Source organism: Melopsittacus undulatus, chromosome 2 (assembly GCF_012275295.1).
Source record: "Melopsittacus undulatus isolate bMelUnd1 chromosome 2, bMelUnd1.mat.Z, whole genome shotgun sequence".
NCBI lineage: Eukaryota > Metazoa > Chordata > Aves > Psittaciformes > Psittaculidae > Melopsittacus > Melopsittacus undulatus.
Genome location: NC_047528.1, coordinates 88,219,548 through 88,238,447, shown reverse-complemented (window position 1 = coordinate 88,238,447; position 18,900 = coordinate 88,219,548). Strand labels below are relative to the sequence as shown.

At 42.7% G+C, this 18,900-nt stretch overlaps 1 protein-coding gene across 1 annotated transcript; it reads right to left on the bottom strand.

The window, feature by feature from the left end:
- Nucleotides 1–7,343: 7,343 nt before the first annotated feature.
- On the bottom strand, nt 7,344–15,648 carry ICOSLG (inducible T cell costimulator ligand). The gene is given in 7 exon segments (XM_034074651.1): nt 7,344–7,350; nt 7,587–7,764; nt 9,371–9,534; nt 9,536–9,653; nt 10,144–10,505; nt 12,486–12,524; nt 15,398–15,648. Coding segments are annotated over 7 exon segments (1,119 nt in total).
- Between the last annotated feature and the right edge of the window lie 3,252 nt (nt 15,649–18,900).

Genomic DNA, 18,900 nt, shown 5'->3' with positions numbered 1-18,900 from the left:
GTCTGGACTAAAAGACTTTTTCCTCTTTACAGTTTTTTAAGGGCAGACATTTCTGTGTAACAGATATGAAAGCGTAATCTGGAAGCTTATATGAAATCCTATCTAAAACCAGCGAAGGGCTTCTCTTGACTTATGATGTCTACTGGAGTGAATGTTACAAAGAGCAGACTTTACAAGCTGGCATGTGAAAGGAAAGAAGGTCTCTGCATTCTGGAGATGCACCAAGTCAGCTACAGCCTTGTGTGACCCTAAGCGTGCAACTTCTGTGTCCAAGTTTTCCAGTTATAAAACAGCCCTAAGCACCGCTTCCTGGAATCACAGGAAAACAAATTAAGGTTTTTATTATTAAACTGTTGGGACTTACTTGGGGAGAGTTGGAAGGTCAGCCTTCTCTTGACACAAAAGCCTCTAGTTCTACACAGCCATTTTCTCTTCCAGACTAAAACGGGAGACAGGCTTTCCCTAACAAAGTACCTGAGTTTGTGAGTAGTTCCTCATTTGGAGTATTGTGTTCAGTTCTGGTGTCCTCAGCATAAAAAGGACATGGAACTGTTGGAACAAGTCCAGAGGAGGGCCACGAGGATGATCAGAGGACTGGAGCACCTCCCATATGAAGACAGCCTGTAGAAGAGAAGGCTGCATGGAGACCTCATAGCAGCCTTCCAATATCTGAAGGGGGCCTACAGGGATGCTGGGGAGGGACTATTCATTAGGAATTGTAGTGACAGGACAAGGGGAAATGGGTTAAAACTTGAACAGGGGAAGTTTAGACTGGATACAAGGAAAAAATTCTTTACTGTAAGGGTGGTGAGGCACTGGAATGGGTTGCCCAGAGAGGTAGTGAATGCTCCATCCTGGTTGTGTTCAAGGCCAGGCTGGACGAAGCCTTGGGTGATATGGTTTAGTGTGAGGTGTCCCTGCCCATGGCAGGGGGGTTGGAACTAGATGATCTTAAGGTCCTTTCCAACCCTAATTATTCTATGATTCTATTACCTGTGTTTTGCAGCATGGGGCATTGGTTCATATACAGTTATGCTTATGAGCAGTGCTGATAATACATGAAGCATTGGAAGTGTTCTTTTGTGTTGGAAGGTAATTGTATGAACTGACACACTGACACATTGTCACTTAAGTGTGTCTTGGGAGATGGATGAGGCAGAGGCTACTGTGTGTGGGCTGCAGTACCGTGGACTGCCAGAGGAGATCACCTCGAGGAACATGTGGGGTGCCATTTCATAAACCTCAAATAGGGGCCAGTTGACCGTGATTTCAACCTGTATTGTTAAAATAAAAGCGGTGAAGGTCCTAATGCCACACAACACATTGAGACAAAAAGTCTCAAAGAGCCAAACTAACTTCCGTAGAGGGTGGGAGGGGTTCTCTCCCTGTGGAGTTGGTCTGTACTCACAAATGTTTTTTAGAGCAGTTTCTCTGCCCTTGAAGAGTGAGGCTAGAGAGAGCACCCTCACGAGTAACGTGAACTCTGCAAAGTTGCCACAGATATGGAAAGGTTCCATTCTGCAGTTTGGAAAAGCAGCTTGTAATATTTCTCTGACATAAGCATAAAAGGCTATTGAGAAGGTTTTTTGGTGTTTTTTGTTTGGTTTTTTTTGTTAGTGTTGTTGAAGTGGAAAAAGGGAATGCATTTTTGAGCAAAATAGGCATTTCATCTCTTGCAGGTGACAACATTTAAATAATGAATTTGACTACAGGATGGATGGATTCAGACCACTAAGTAGTGACACATGTTCTCTCCCTCGGGGCTTTCCTTCTGTGGTTTACCAGCTGTGCCACAACAAAAGCCTTTCACTTTGCTGTGAAAGTGAGTCGTTTCTTAGAGTCTTCCCACAAAGCTGCATCAAGTGGCATTTTCCTGTGCGTGTGCTTAAGTTGCTTGGGATATGCAGTTCATGTGAGCTGCTGTCTTTAACTTAAGGAAATGGGGGGATGCTGGCACCCACGTCCAACACTGCCCTGGGACAGTGCAATGAGGTGGTTTCAGTTCTGGAAGCTGGGAGGGTGTGTTATAACTCTGCTCTGCTACTGGCTGGGCAAAAAAAGGAGTTATCACCCTAGGCTCAGTGCTGTGCTCAGGCTACTGTGTGGCTTTCATCCAGCTCATTCAAGGTGTGAGCAAAAACAAACCACAGATTGTATTGTGTTGGTCTCTTCATCTGTGGGCTTTGGAAAGTTGTGCTTTTATGCCCAGAAAATTATGGCTGAAAGTGAACCTGCCACATCAGTTGGGAGCAATGGTTTGGAGTGACTAGTCTTTATGTGCTGATAGATTTAGTTAAACATTCAGAAGAATAATGGATTTCATTCAAGTATAAACACTTACATGACAAAAACTGTTATTACAAAACTCCCAAGTACTTTGAATTGTAGCAAACAACTGTCATCTAGTATTTACTTGCTTCCAAAAATAGCTGGAAACCTAAATAAATTCCAAGTATGGATTTTGCAACAGCAGGCTGCTGCATTTAGATGTATTTACTATGTACCATGAAATAACCAAGAAGTAAGAAAATCCAACCAGCCTACATTAGTTTAACAACATATCATGAAGTGGCTGCTAGGCTGTTTCTTGCATCTCTAAACCATTACAGCTTCTTGCAGTTGCAGAATCTAGAGGTGAAAAAGTGGTTTTAGTAAAAGCTTCTATCAGTTACAGTAGTATGAAAAAGGCTGAACAAAACAAGGATATGTCTACAGGACTTCTTACTGAACCACTAAGAAATAGTTCACATCCACACAGATGATGCTCAAGTTTTTGAAGTGTCTGCAAGCTTGCATGCTTTCCTCAAGCAAATTTCTTTTAAGTTTCACTGAAACTAGATATGGACTCGGAAAATATCTAGCATATAGATTAATGGATGTGAGAGAAGACAAGGAAAGACTGACATTTAAAGTAACTTAGGGCACCTTGGTAATCTTATCTGATAAATGTCAGCTAAATTTCCTACTGACAGGGTATGGTATAGATGTAGATTGGAAGACAACAAAGGACAAAAATAAAATTAGTAAATAAAATAGTATTTTTCAGGCATTGATGATTAGCAATATACTCTTTGTGTTAATAGATAAAATGTCTTAAAAACTCCATAGCTGTACACAGTTACTTAGAACCTAGGCAGGAGCTTAATTCTTTGATTGAAGCTTGGCTTGTTTCTTTTTCTAAGCAACTTCCCTACCCTGTTAAAATTGGTAAGCCTTGATTGCACCAAGTGAGAGCTAAACTGCCCTTTCTCTCAAATGCCGTGGAAGCTGAGCCTGTGAAACCCTCCCACAAAATACTAGTGCAGTGGTGGTGCCCGGCTACCCAGCTTAGAGCCTCCTCAGGGGTATAGTTTCAACAAAAGCTAATGGTGCTATTGCCAAATGTTTCTGGATTCCACATGATGGAAGAACAGGAAACCAAAATCTATTTTCTCATGTCTGGGATTTGAAAGCTGATCTTTATACAGAAAAACTCAGTCTTATCTCACAGTTGACATGAGAGTGCCTCTTATACGCTGAGCTTGGACAAACAAGGCTGTGACTTATCCACAAAAATGGTAGAATTTTAGTCTAGCAACTGGTGCAGGAAAAGCCAAGTGTTTTCAGGGCTCAGGTTAAAATCATCACTGCTGTACCTGCCATGACAAGATGGGGAAACTGATAGATTCCTTCTTCTTCAAAACCTCATACTATGAGCAAAGTTGCTATTTTCAACTAGTTTCTCTTAGTTGACCGGGATGACATAGCAAGGCACATGCATTGGCACATGGAAACTGTAGTTCCATGCAGAATGCATGAATGTCAAGAAACCGCTTTCTGGGCATTGATGGAAAACAGAGTCATGTACTCTGTACTTCATGTGTGTGTGCACCTGTGTTTTAGGGATGGGACACAAGGAAAAATTTGGTTTAAAAATTTCAGTTTAAAAATCCTCCCTGGAAACCACAGGGGAGTGCTTAAATAAAGACTAGCTGAATCAAGCAGAGCTTGACCACAGGTTTTGTTGTATGCTGAAAAGGGTAAGTCCAGGTAACCTGACATTAACACAGAGGGCACGGTTTCGAATTGGTCAAATTTCCACAGCCTGTTCTTTCACATAGTATGCACTGGCTTCTGTCAGAAGTGGAAGTCCCCTTTTCAACGGAATATTTAGTAAAAACCAAAATGCTGATACCAAGTGCATCTAAAGCAAGCACACTGTATTATGTTAACATATTTGGTGCTTAACCCCATCAGAGCAACTCCCATTTTTGGAGGACTAGGTCAAAATGTTCTACTTAATTCTGTACAGGATAACATGCAGCTGGTGACACCAGACAATTAAAAGATGTGCTGTGGAGAGAAAAAGGTGGAAAAAGTTACAAATGTCATTTTGCAGAGTCCTTCAATAGTTTGTTGTTTGGGATTTTGTGTTTTTTTTTTTTTTTGGGGGGGAGGTGGGGTTTTTTGTTTGTTTTGTTTGGGTTTTGTTGTTTTTTAGCTGCCATTCTTCACATTCAGTAGTCATCATCAGGGTAAGGAGGCACAGCAAGAACCCATGTTCCTGAAATGTAGTTGCTTCTGCTACTAACAAAGACCTCAAAGGTGATGAGAGACTGGGAACTCAACAGTTTTTGGTAGTCTGGTACAGAGTAGCTAAGTCCCAGGCTTACTGCTTTCTCCAGTTCAGGAGCATAAAACTCTCCGACAGACTATCACAGAGGACTGTCCAAAGTAGCTAGCTAGTGTGGTGACACAAACAGTGGCTGGAACAGAAAGTCAGCAGATTTTGCTGTCTCTTGTGTTGGAGAAGCTTTTTTTTGTCATCTCTCTTGGCATGGTCTGCAGAAATCCATCACTTCTATTACAAGTAATACTGCCACTGCAATAAGGGGTGATGCTTCCGACACATCTCCAGCTGTCCAAATTATTGGCAGACTTTCCATTTAGACAGGTGCTGTAAAAAGAAACAACTCCCCCAGAAATAACTGTCCTAGCATTATCTTTCCTACATAACCAGTGGAACAAGCTGCAAAGGTATGGAAGAGATATTCATGCTTCTGAGAGAGAATTAACCAGTGCAAAACCCTGCCTCTGACTGTCTACCTGAGACACTAGGAATCCTCTGCCCTTGTGCCATAGAATGGAAGTGCCTCTCCTTGTGCAAATGCAAGAAGTGCTCTCCTGCTAACATCTCCCTCCCTCGTCAGTGTCACCCTCAGAGAAGAAGACACACAAACCCTGGATGTGGTTCAGGGAAACAATCTTCTCTTCTACAGGCAGGGATGGGATCCCTCCAGAGACCAATTCAGAACTGATCCAGCTCTGAATTTCTCCCCACTGACTGTAATGGGTGTTTGGAGCAACTAACCCCACTGGGATGAAGTTGCTCTTCTTTTCAACCTGCCTTCCTCAGTTTTCAAAACCTTTTCCTTTGTAACAGGCAAAGCTAGTCTCAATAGCCCCTTTTTTTGGTTTGCAGTATTCAGGATTCCCAACTCTTACGAAACAATCTGACCTTCTTCATAAAGTGAAACTGCTAGAAACATATTTTACATCTGTATGTAAAAGCAAAATGCTGGGGCAGCGTGTCCCTGTGGATGCACCTCCACAGTGCCTTACCCCTTGTCTACTACATGCAACTTGTTTGAAAATATAAGATGATGATTGAATTAGACTAGGATTTATCTAGGAAGCCATCACAGTAGTCTCACAATAGTACCAGCTATTATAAGGAATTTCTGACAGATACTGGTTTCCTTTTTCATTAAGGAAAACCAGAATAGCAATAAATCTGGACTGATAAAGGCTTAACAGCCTTCACATACTCTTTGCCTCAGTACTCAAATACTATTACCCTTAGACAAGCATCTTTTCTTCCTAACATCTAACTTAAATCTCCTTTATTTCAGCCTGTTGTGCCTTAAGTGCTGTGTCTGCTGGGTTGGGACAGCAAATAACTTGTCTCATCCTCTTTAAAGGCTTGCTGGAGAGGGGTATTATTGTGTCCTTAATCAGCTTTTCTTTCTCCAGCTTAAACAAGCATAACCAGTCTTCCATCAAAGATCACATTTCCTATATCATTCTTGCTCCTCTGGTACTGGTCCAAGCTGCCCTCAAATTGGGATGCTTGAAACATTTGGCGCTGTATTGATGGCGACAGGGGCTTCAGCATAGCTGTAGAACAGGAAGGGCGGGTGGCTTAAGCCTGTATGCTTCATGTCCCTTGTTGATTTATGTCCTTTAGCCTGAACTGCTGAAGGGACTTCAAGGAATCAAGACCCTGAGTCTGCCCTTGCTAACACTTGCAGAGCTCAAGGAAAGGGCTGACAGAAGCATTAGGGCTACGACTTTACATGCTTGAGTTTATAATATCCAGCAGGTATTATCCAAAGGCTTTGTGCTGAACTTGAGTATAGAAGCTATGAAGTTGAGTCATTCTTGAGACAAATACAGTAAAGTATTTTTAATACTTTTAGTTACTCCATTGTCTTTGTTTAGCTGGACATCTGTTGAAACAAATGCACTATTTAAGCATGTCAGATAGATAACTATCATCTTTAGTCAAATTGAATTAATATTAAGCAACATCCGCCAGAGTTGAGTGTTCAATGCTCTTTGGACAGCAAAATGCAGTCCATACTCTATTTGCTTACAAACTAGGTTACCATTCAAGCAAGGAGCGGTTCTGGGGCTTGAAGCAGCAGTTCTGCTCCGTGTTTTGCGAAAGACGTGTGCTTTCTGAAGGAATGGCATAGCTCCTAGCACAGCACAGCTGCTGCAGATGCTGGGCAAAATCACTACCCTGCCTTTTTCTGAAGCACCCGGGCTTGCTAGCCATGAGGAAGAGGGTATGAATTGAAAATGTGGTTTGTCAATGTCCATGAAAAGTGTTGTTGTCCCTGCTCCCTCTTCCTAGATGTTACCTCTTGCATACCTGCAAGGTGGCTTATAGTAAGTACTCAGATACATCATCTGGTTCACAAGATGACTTTTACAGCTACCTTTTGTTCTCTCATGCCAAGCATTGCAGAGTCCTGCACATGGGAAAATGCATCGATATAACAGTATGTGTGTATAACTTGGAGTGACAAAACATGCTTTACTTCAAACTTGTAGAAAGCTGCTCAATCCCAATAGGATCTTGAACCCTTATTCGTCCAGCCAGTGACTCTAAAGCTCTTGGGATTGATTTATCCTCTGATTTATGCTTTGGATTGTGCTAGGCAGAACAAACTACTGCCCCAGTCCTGCACCATAGAGGAGCATCCCCTCCATCTGCTCAGGAACAGGCTGCAGGCATCACATCTGAGAAACTATTGCCTGAAAAGGTGCAAAATCTGAGTTACTCTCACATCCAACAACTAACTCCTGTAACAGGAGTTAATGTTAAACAATAAAGTTAAAATTTTAACAGCAGAAAATGTTAAACAAGAAAGTGTTCTGAGGCACTACATCTGTCCTAGGTTTTTGCTAACAGCATAATTTCCTGCTGTTGTGTGCAGGCAGCTTGCTTGTACCTTCTAGCCATGCACTGGATAACATCATTTTGGCAAAAACCCCAAGAATTCTTCAGGTTTTGTCATGTAAATGAAAGGCCTCATTACCTGTGCAGGACTCTAGTCTTAGAGGCCCTCTGTCTCCTCAGCTAGCAGATTATTACAGCTAGAACACCTGTCAGAATGACAATGGAAACTATGCCAGCTGCCTGAGTACCTTGACCATTTTTTTTCAGGTTTTTGTGACTTTCTGTGCTAGACCCATTGCTTTGCTTCTGCTGCGTGTCTAGAAGTAAAATAGAAAAATAATATACCAAGGTATAAGTCTTCACATTTCATACCAGACAAATATTTGACCATATTTTACACATAGATAAAAGTTCTGAAGGACTAAATATTTGTGCTATTCATACTACTGTGATTCTGGTGGTATTCCTTCTAAGAAAGGTACATCTCCAGCTTATTCTGTCTTTATTCCTCCCTACTATCATACTGAATGAATCCCTTCCTTCTTGTTCTTCACTTCTGCCAGTCTTGGGAAACTGTATGTTTGAGCTTGTATATAGATTCAGTTGAAAATAAATTTATGCAGAATCTATAATACAAATTTCATGGTATTCATAAAAGTGGGTGAAAACCTGTTTCCTTGATGTGAGTGATGAATTTCCACTGATTGCTGCAACTTGAAGGTTTAAAATCTTATCTCTTAATGTTTCAAGTATGGCAGTGCTTTTAGAAACCAACAAACAACAGTAAGATGTGTTCTGATATAGCCAGAATACAATATGAGAATGTTGTTAGGAAACTAATGAAGGATTACCTAGTTTTCCTTTAATTTGGGATGACAGTAAGGGTATGGTATTGTATAACCACTCTCAGGTGCAACTTCTGCTCATGGGCACAAATTTTGTTCCTGGAAATAGTTGACATTATTTGGCTATGTTTGTGGGATCAGTATCATTAAGTGAACAATATGCGATTCCTTGGTGTGTTCAGTTAAACATCTACAGTTATGCAGATCATCAAACCTCCTTGCACCAGGGTGCAGAAACTGTGAGTGAATGGTGTGTTGGGAAGCAGGGCCAGTAACAGCAATGAGCAGATAATCTGTCCTACTCCACTTAGCTTCTCTACAGAGCTTTTTGGAAATCGTGAACTCTGCTGCTGGCACTGGAATTAAAACTTTCTAATAGCTTGGGGTTCTTTTTTTTTGTTTGGTTGGTTTGTTTTGGTGTTTTGGGGTTGTTTTTGTTTGTTTTTTTTTTTTGCAATAGCTTTCTGGTTTTGTGAACAGTTGAGTGGCTAATAGTTGTTTTTACACTAGTTGTAGTGTAGTTGTAGTGTACACTAGTTTTGATCACTCCTATCAGCAATGAATAGAATATTATACTTGTGCTAGTAGGTCTATTGTTCTATGGGGCTAATATTACCTGTTTGATATAGGCATGCTTTAAATAGTGCATTGTACTAAACTGAATTTTGGGGGGTGAAAACAACTTTGAAACTAGCAGAGTGCAGCAAATGCAAGTGCTGCAAAGCAGTGGGGCAGTGGTTTGGGATTCATGGATCTCTGGTATGGTGCTCCCTGAAAAATAACCTGACTCCCATGTCATCATGTTCCTGATGAACCAATGGGTAAAGCCTAGTGACTGCCTTGGATGCAAGAGCTTATCAGTGCTATTGTCTTAACACACTTGGTTAAATGTGAAAGAAGTAAACATAAAATCCACCACTAAACATAACTAGCTTGAAACAAAACCTAAGCGATTCTTGGCACTTTCTGGAACTTCTAAATTAATGCATACCCCTCACTAGTGTGTATCTGCACACAGAGACGCACTGGTTGATATCCCTGTAAGCTAGGAAACATGAAGTAGCATGAATGGACTTGCAGCTGGCTGATAGATTTTCCTATAGTATCTTATTTTCTATGGAGCACTCTATTTGCATGTTAGAAGTGGCTTTAACCTTCAATGTGCTAAAAGTGCTGTAAGTGCCATTGCTCTGGGGGATGATCATTAGCTCTGATGGAGGCAGGTGGCTATTGTCAGTTTTTTATCTAATAAAGATTGGGCTCTGGGTATCCATTGCCAGACCTACAGCTGAAAGTCATCTCCTCTCCAGTGCTGTCACTGTTACCTATAGGGCCACTGGGTACTGGTTGGCTATAACCAGCTGGAGAGCAGAAGAAAATGAATAGCTGTTGACATGTCAAAATGTATTGAAAACACAAAATTTTGATGTGGGCTCTAAAGCAGAAGGTCTGAGTTTCACACCATCCTCCTGATGTGAAAGAGAGCAACACCTGCAGGCTTGGTATGTAAGCCAGAGAGCAGAGAGAATTACTAGAAGGGCAGAAAGCTGAAGCCAGACTCAGGAAGAAAGCAACTTCTTAAGTTGCTGTTACCCAGTAAGCCTTTATATTACTGAAAACCAAGATGAAAGCCCTCCCACATGGGATAAACGGCTGTAACAGATTCTCCCAGTTCTGTATTCTCTGTCTGTAACATTAAAATTAAGCAGGCTTCATTTCATCAAAGGCCTGAACCATGTTTCAAAGTTAATGGTATGCTTAAATACAATGTTGAAATGGCATGAATTGGCATGAATTTGGAAAAATGGAATGAGAACTGGGCAAGTGTGTGCAAGTGATACAAACTCTTACCTGCTAAACTGAGAACCACTTCTGCCTGATGAACCATACTGGTATACTCAGCTTTCTCCAGTACTACACATTTGTATGTATGTTCATCACTCTGGCTGATGTTTAGTAATAGTAGAGAAAAATCACCATTTTCCAATCTATCCCAGAATGACTGAGTCCTTTTTTTTAAGTGAATACACTGTTCACTTTCATTGTCTTGACCAGAGATCAGTGCATGTACAACTGTACACTCCTCTTTATCATAATCTATTTGCCAGTATACCCATTGATCTTTTAAGTGCAATTCTCTTTCTCGATAAATACAACTCAATGTAGTATTTTCTCTAAGTTTACTGACAATGATCTTCTCCAGTGCAATCACTACAAGATTAAAAGAGACAGGAAAAAAGGGAGGTTATGTGGAAGAGGTTTTACTCTTTTCAAGTATATTCTACCATATGGGTGAACTCCAGTGTTAGTACCTATACTAGGCAGATGAGCATGCTCACTTTATAGTCATTCCTACCTCCTGACGTGCTGGTGACTAATTCTCTCCATGTGTGTTTGTCTGTATTTTTCCAAAGGGACCTTTTGCAATATAAAGCTGCCTGATTATTTCCTTCTCTGATGACCAATCAGTCTAAACATTCCCAGCCCCAAGGATACCTGCATGTTTCACTTTGGTCATTGTCTGCAGACACATATTCAAGTCCTAATACTTTAACAATAACATTTTTTTTCTTTTTAGATTAAGAAAAATGCCAAACACCACCAGGCGTAAATCACAGGAAGTGTAAACACTGGTAAGAAAAAGAGTACTGCTATTGTTTTGAGACCCAAAAAATTATAAAGGGAGATTAAAAGAAGTGTTTCTCAAAATGAGCATATCATAGCAATCACATTTTATTGCTGCTGGTGGCGTCACCTTCTCAGCAAATACACCCAGCTATGAAACCAGCATGTACATGTACCTCTGGTGATGCATTCATGAGACATTAATAACCTCTTCCAGCCAGGTGAGGTAGGCCAGTGTAGTATCTGGCTTTCAGGAAGCTTTTCCTGGCCTCCAGACATGAGAAAGGCAGGCTCTCCTCCTGGAGAGCAAGGTAAAGGCATGAGCTGCCTGACAAATGATGCAGAAAGTGCAGGTCAGTGACTCCCAGAAGGCTAGGGTGGTTCTGGCCACAGTCTTTCTTCTGAGAGGGATGGGTCACCTCTCCTCCCTTCCAGCAGCCAAAACCTCTCTGGTGCAACTGATTGCTGAGACCAAAGCAATGTGCATGTTATAAATACTGGACTGGAGGGTGAGAGGGGACGTCAGACATAGGGTTGAATGGGAGACATTACAGCTGCAGGAAGGGATTGTGTGGGTGGGTGAGCTAGGGAAAGAAAGATGACAGGAGTGAGGGTTTGGAAATGTGGAAACAATGCATGGTGAGGTGTGAGGAAGGCAGCAATGTCCAGAAGGGGCATGTCTTTGTGCTGGTGCACAAGACTCAAGAAATAGTTAATCTACACATTGAAGTTGGGCATCCTGTCTTAAAAATACCACTGCAGTAAACATAGTACTTGCAGGGAGGAAGGTAGTTATGTTCTCTGAGCCCTTATCCCCTGTTGGGTGAGACAAGAAGTAACATGCTAGACCTGCAAGAAGGCTGCTACAGCTCAGACTTTGCAGAAAAAACCCCTCACAGCAGCAGGAAAAGTGAACCCTGGGAAGACAGGCACACTAAATTCACAGGTGTTCTTCAGGAACAGGCCAGCTGGCATCTACTGAGACTGTACCTGGCACAGTTTGCCCTGATTTTGGGGAGTTTCCTTGATGACTTTGTTGGGCCCGTCTCGGTGATTAAACAAGAACAGAGGAAAGACAACTCTTAGAAACATTTAAATATTACCAGGTGATATCATTTAACCATATCTTTGATTTGAAAGGGATTTTTGGAACTGTAGTAAAAGACTTAATACTGGCTACTTGATACTGTGATATGTAATGTTAGTCATAAGTATGGATGTTATCCAAGCATGTTAGATCTGCCTATCGACAGGCCTTATTACCCCACTTCTAAGGCTTTTTGCTGGCAGAGATAAAGGTGCAGGGATGTCTGTGAAGCAAGCAGAACAATCTGAGCAAGAGCATCCATAAGATTCTTGCTATTCTCCGTAGTGAAGCTGATAGGAGCAAATTCTTTTCCTTTCCTGATGCATGTCAGAGAAACATTTCACACTAAGGAATTCTTAAGTGTCTTGCTGAAAACATGACGATGCTTATATTGTACATATTACAGCTACCTTGTGTATTTGGCCAAACATTTTAAAGAGAGTGCAGCTTCATTTTTAATTAAATTGTTCTGAACTTATCAGCTCTCATGGTATGAAGGAGCAGTAACAGAAATCCATAACTAAAATAAAAAGCAAAGAGGTTACATGATTGACTTCAGCATCTCTGTTATTTAAATAATCAATAAACCTAATATTGATTGTTTAATACAGTAGCAGAAGTAGATAAATTAGGTACTGTGATTACATAATGTCCCATTAAGTATTTGCATTTCTGACAGCTGCAAAACTTCTGTTCAAACAGCATAATTCTGTGGATGGTTGGCTGAGGGCATGACTAGCAGTAAAATGTGCTAATATTGGAATCAAAGCAGAAGGCATGAAGCTGGTGTCATGCCCAACTTTCTTGAGAAGAACACACAATACAGCCTTCAGGGCCCATTTCTATAATAAGTGTATCTGGATCACTAAGAAGGATCACAGTTCAAAGCCCTGCATCCCACTGTTTTGCTGAAACTCAACAACTCAAGGTTTTATCCGGTTAAATGGCAACGTGCAGCTGACCAAGCTGACCACCAGTTGTGCGCTCAGTAAAAACACATAAACAGGAGCAGTGGTAATAGCAGGGAGCTGTGCAGAGGTTTTGTTGGAAAGAATTCAATGTATTTGATTTCTCTGGAGGGGCAAATCTATGCAGGAGTTTCCCAAAAGAGTTACACCTGCTGGATGCTATGGGAAAACCCAGTTTAACCTATATAAAATCTGGGTGATTTAACCCTCATCATATAGAGCTTTAAGAAAGATAAATGTGCAGCCCTTTCCTAAGAGTTACTTTTAAATAGCCTTTCACCACTATGCCTATCTATATGTTGTGCTCTTCTTCCTCAAGACTTCTGTGAAAGAAAAGGAAGATGCTGGAATGGTTTTGCAATGAGCTGTGTGGCTGCAGTTGCCCACTTTGATATTACCTCTCATGCAATAAGGCTGCTGAACTGAGCAAAGGGATGCAAGTGCCTTCTCATCACCAGATTCCGCAGCTCACTTTCACAAGCAAGCAGGACTGTGAGGCCACACTACCCAGGTGTGTTCCCTTCCCCAGTTGTTGTCAACGCTCAGCTAGGTCCAACACTGAGCCAATGGGGAGTACTGCCCTCAGAAGCCTACATCCACCTAGGAGTGAGCTCCATGGTCTTCCACCCAGACTGCTCTATGTTTTTCCTCTAAACTAACCCTACCCTCCTGACCCTCCTCCTTCCAAGCCCTAACCTAAGCTCACCTCCCCTGCATTCATTTGTCACCTCACTTTTCCCCATCAGCTGTGCATTAGAACATCCCCTCCCTCTTCCAGGCTTCCTGCCCTTTCCCCACAGTTCCTGCCCCTTTGTCTAGCTGAGCATCAGGACTAATCCAGCACCTCCCAGGCACAGCATCACTTCTGCCCAGCTTTACTTGTACCACCTGCCAGAGCACAGCTTGGGTCTTCCCTGCTGTGGAGGAGCGTTGTTAATTCCTATCTACCCTCTAAGAAAATTCTCACCTTTCCAAACACATTTGGTTTCCCATGGAGAAAGCAGAGAAAATTCCTGATGCAAAATGTACCTCCACTTGAAGCCCCAACTCCAGAGAATGAGATGGAGAAAGTTTAGGGAAGAGTCAGTCTGAATTGTATTACTTTAATATGAAGAAAGTATTTTCTTTTCCTTTTTTGTGTCCTTTGAAATGGCTTCATAGATGAGGTTTCAAAAGCTTAAGTGGATGCACAATGTGGAAAATTTCTACTCTGATACATATTTTGTAAATCTGCAACACTGTCAGATAGACAGCTCTGCTCTGTTCTGTCTCTGGCAGTGGCTTTTGATAGCTTTTACATGTATTGTATTTTTGTCATATTTTTACACTGTAGGAGCCATCACTTTTGTGCCACGCTTATATAGGTTAGTTTAGACAAGCTCACCATAACCTATTCCTTAATCCCATAGCTGTGTTTGTTTTACTGTTCCACACCCAAGTCAGAAACTATGGGTATTAGCAAGTCATTTGAATGACTCTTTGGGGAATTTCCCATGGTAGGCATTTGCTAATGCCAACAAACATTTAGCTAGCTGGCCAGAGCTTATTAGCTAACGTATATATACAAAGCAGGCCTTGATTTCTTATTTTAATAAATTGTGACATAGTCAAGATTGGAGAGATCTAGAGATGCTCATACTCTTACTTGGAGGTAAGAGTGTAGTAGTATGGGGCAGTGTCAACCCGTGTTTGTCTGGAATAGCTCTAACACTAAGCTCCTATTAGAAAATGGGAGAAATGCTTTTGCCTGCTGAGAAGCCTCCTTTTTGCCTCGTATGTACACTCAGCTTCACTAAGAACATGTAGGTGTATTAGTTTCATAGGTTCTCCATCTTTTAAAAATTTATTTTATTTTACTTTTTTAAAATTCTTTCCCACACCTCCCCCTTCTATATATTTTTAAAGTGTCATGTGGAACATGAGAAAGTTGCACTTCCTCTTTCATACATTCATGTTTGCTGAGATTATTCTTCCTAGGAGCATCTCAACTTTTTCGTGTACTTTTTACTTTAGAGTTATATGATGCTGCTATTCTGACACAAACCAGCCGGCAAAAGATGTCCTGGTGCTTGCAATAATAACTTTGGGGCTTTTGCCGTGCTGCTGAGATTCGCTTTATCTCCTTCCCTTGTAGGGAAATTGCTCTTCTCGCATCAGCAAGTGCCCTGTGAAGCTTTTCTAACCCTTCTCTACGCCAGCGCTAACCTGGGCTATAAAAAAAGGCGGGCCAGCATTCCTTCTCTCATCAGTTACATTCGGCAAAAAGGCCAAAGTAAATGCCACTTACTTGCCTGCAGCCTTCGGTGACGGAGCACAGGCACGTCGGGCAGGCAGGCTAGCGCTGAACCACGGGGGTGCCCTGCAAAACCCACCTCCCGCACCCACGGGCCCCGGCGCACCTAACACCAGGCACGTTTAAAACTGCCTTTCCGGCGCCGGGTTCCGTGGGGGCACCCCGCTCAGCAACTCGGTCCGGTCTCCATTTCGGAAGCCCACCCTGGCAGAACTCTTCCTGCCCGCTGCACTGCAGCAGCGGTACTCGGATTTTAATACGGAGGGCGGGTGGGAATCTTTCTGCCCTCTCCCCCGCAGCCCCAGCCAGCAACCCTCCCGCGCCTCAACCCCGTTTCCAGCGACAAGCGTGGGGGATCCCAGCTCCCATTGCCCCAGCTCCATCGCAGCGCCGCGGGAAGCAGGCGGGTACCCGAGTTGCGCTGCGCCGAGCTAAGCCGAGGGCTGCTCGGTTCAGGCCGTTTCCCTTTCTTCCTCCCGCCGGGGCTTTCCACCTTCCCTGCGCACCCGCGGCCGGTGTGCAGCCTGCTCTGCTAGTAGGTCGGCACCCGCACAGCTGGCAAACCCCGCTTCTAGCCTCGTGGGGCGACTGCGGTCCGCCTTGTCCCTGGCACGCCGGGAGCCCTGACGTGCGGGACTCCGGCTCCGTGGCGACTCAGTGCCGACGCTCCATTCGGCTGTACGGAGAGCCTCGGGCCATCGCCCGTCGCCACTGACCTCTTCCCAAAGGCTCATCGGTACCGCCTGGCAGGGGGCTCCCGACCTCCGCGAAGGCGTCGGCGCCTGCGGGGGGGCTGCACTTGTCCCATCAGACAGCCCTGCGCACCGCCGGGTCTGGGCGCTGCCTGGGAGGATGTGGGGCGTCAGGGCTGGACACTGGCTTTTGTGATAGCAGCGTCTTGTTGGCCCTGGGAGGCGGTGCAGCCCCACGGCCCCATTTGGCGTGTGTGTGGATGAAGCAGAGTCCTGCAACCCGGCAGCCTCCCCAGCCGTTTGCACAGCCTGCCAGGAAGCCAGGGGCTAAGCTCTAGAACTGTGCTTCAAAATACATGTCAAAAGGCATAATTAATTACTAACCCTAAATGTGATCTGATATGGTGCCTGGCTGCCCCTGAAGATGTAGGAGATAAAAACTGTGACAGAATCATCTTAATAATGGGTGCTGTAACAGTAGTCAACTAATAGGAAGCTCTAGTTGGTGTTTGCCAGCAGTGTGCATGGGTCCACATCAACAGCTATGTTTGGCTTGTTGACTGCCAGGGTCCTCGACCCAGCTGGGACTCCTTTGCCAACATGAACCTTGGTGATGTGTACTGCAAAGCTGTCACTGACACTCTGCAAATAAATGCCACAGTGACTGTCCTTAAAAAAGATAGTCACTTTAATATTTTATTTGGTCGTAGTTCTGAGTCACCCTGGGTATAGCGATGACTCTGTATCCTGGGAAGGAGAAACTCCAGGGTTGTGCAAGGTGTGGAGGTCTTGGTACTGTTCAGTCTCTTGATGCTGTCAGCAAGAAGGGAGCTCCCACATTTGAGTCTTGAAGTCAACATGACTTTAGTCTGCGTATTGCCAAAAGGCTGCAAATCAGTGATCAGTTTGAGGGGAGACTTAATTTTACAGTAAATTTAAAGGAAGATAAGCATTTCTGTGGAATCATGGCTGAATCGGAACATATTGGCAACAACCAATTCACATTTTTCACTGAAATATTCCCTGATGGAATATCTTAGTTCAGGAAATTACTCTTTTGATGTTTATGATGTTTTAATAACAAACACTTGGTGAACAGGGATGCACATGGAATCAGTTCTTAATGACCAAAACCTTCCTGACTCTAAATGCCTGTGACTTAACTTTATGGGTAAATTTTTAGAGTTCTGGATATAAATTTGTTCTTTTTAAAATGTGTAGTTTGAATGTACTCTGCTGATGTATTTTGTACTGGTTTCTATCATGCTCTTCTCATACATGATGAATAGGAACAGCCTATTACCATACAGGAATACCTTCCTTGTTCTGAAAATGCTTTCCACCAAAACTGGAAGGCAGATGTGTTCATAGCCAGGAGACTCTTTGAGATTTGGAAAGGTCAAGTGCAAGCTTCTTTTCTGCCCCCACCAGGCTTTTGAATCTGCATTGCCCGAAATCTCTTATTAGTTTTTAATCTAGAAGGCAACTTTGCCTTCCATTTGCCTTCCAAATGGTCTTCCATTAAGGCCCAGCCTTAGGCAGATCCTAAGTTGCTCCTACCTGCAGAATGCCCAGAGGGCTTGAAATATAAGGATATTCTTCTGCCAGTGGTTCCATTCCTATAGCACACACTGAACAGCTGTGTGGTTAATAAAAGCAGGCTCTCACTGCCAAATCGCTGCCATTGCATATAAGATGTGCTTTGGGGAGTTCTCCACCCTTTCTTTCCAAACAAGGAAAGGAGAAGCAGCTGTAGGGAAGGGTCACTGCAGTTGATGTAGTTTCTTCTATTTGGGGTAAATTGCAATAAATTTTTATTCTTTTAGACATATATTTGTTAATGTATTACTTATTAGCAATAAATCAGGATATTTGGCTTAGGGTCAAAATACAGACCTTAGTTTCATGATCTTTCCCCTACAAGTATTACATCAAAGATAAGATGAACAATAAGTGGCAAGGGTATTTGAAAAGCCTAGGTGAAAAGTTTTCATCAAAGATGTGGCTCCTCATCCCTGCTACCATATGCATATAGCAAAATTCAGTCAGGAAAGCAGCTCTGCAGGTTATCTGGTGCAACCTTGATCTTAAAGAAGGGCCAACTTCAAAGTTATGTGTCAAGCCTACTACTAAAATGTGGTTCAAAGTTACTGCTGCTTCCGCATGGCTCTGAAAGTTCTGATAAGACTTCTTTTTATCAGTGAATACTGTGAATTTTACCAGCAATTGTCTTCATTTCCTGAGGTCTAGTTTTAGTCATGCAAAAATGTATACTTATTTTATTTATTTTGTTAAAGAAGCTGTAATATAAGATAGCCACAATGCAAATCACATGTAAAGCCATCTGATCAGGCTTCTAAAATCACAATGCTTATGACAGGAAAGATGGGTCTTGGCTTCAGAAAATCAAGTTGTTTGAGGTTGTTAGAGTGCAAAACGTATTCCAGTTGTAGTACATAGGTGCAATCTTAGGTAGCTGCTGCACTCTCTTTTAGAGACATAGAAGTGGCTCAAAGAAGATCCATGTTTTCCTCCTCCTGTGTGCATGTCTGCACGTGTATGGGTCTCAGTGATACTTCTCTGTGAGAGATAAAGACAGCTGAGCTCGTAAAGTGGAGTATTTGTAATAAAACCCCCTTATCGTTGAGAGTTAATTTGTTCTGTCTTATGTGTGTCTGCATCACTTGATGCAATTAAAGCATTTAAGGCTGTCAGAAGAAGAAAGTAACTCCTATGGCTTGTGTGTGGCAAATATATTGCCTATGGGCTTTGAGACTAAAAATACTGTGAAGAACTGGGAGGAAGGAGGGAGAGAAAAGAGGAGGAAAATGATATTCTGATTTTTCAGGCTGTGAGATAGAGAAGTGATCTACATACCAAAGTGCTGATTGTTTTCAAGCGGTTGTCACACAAAGAGAATAGCTATATCTGCAAAACAGATCT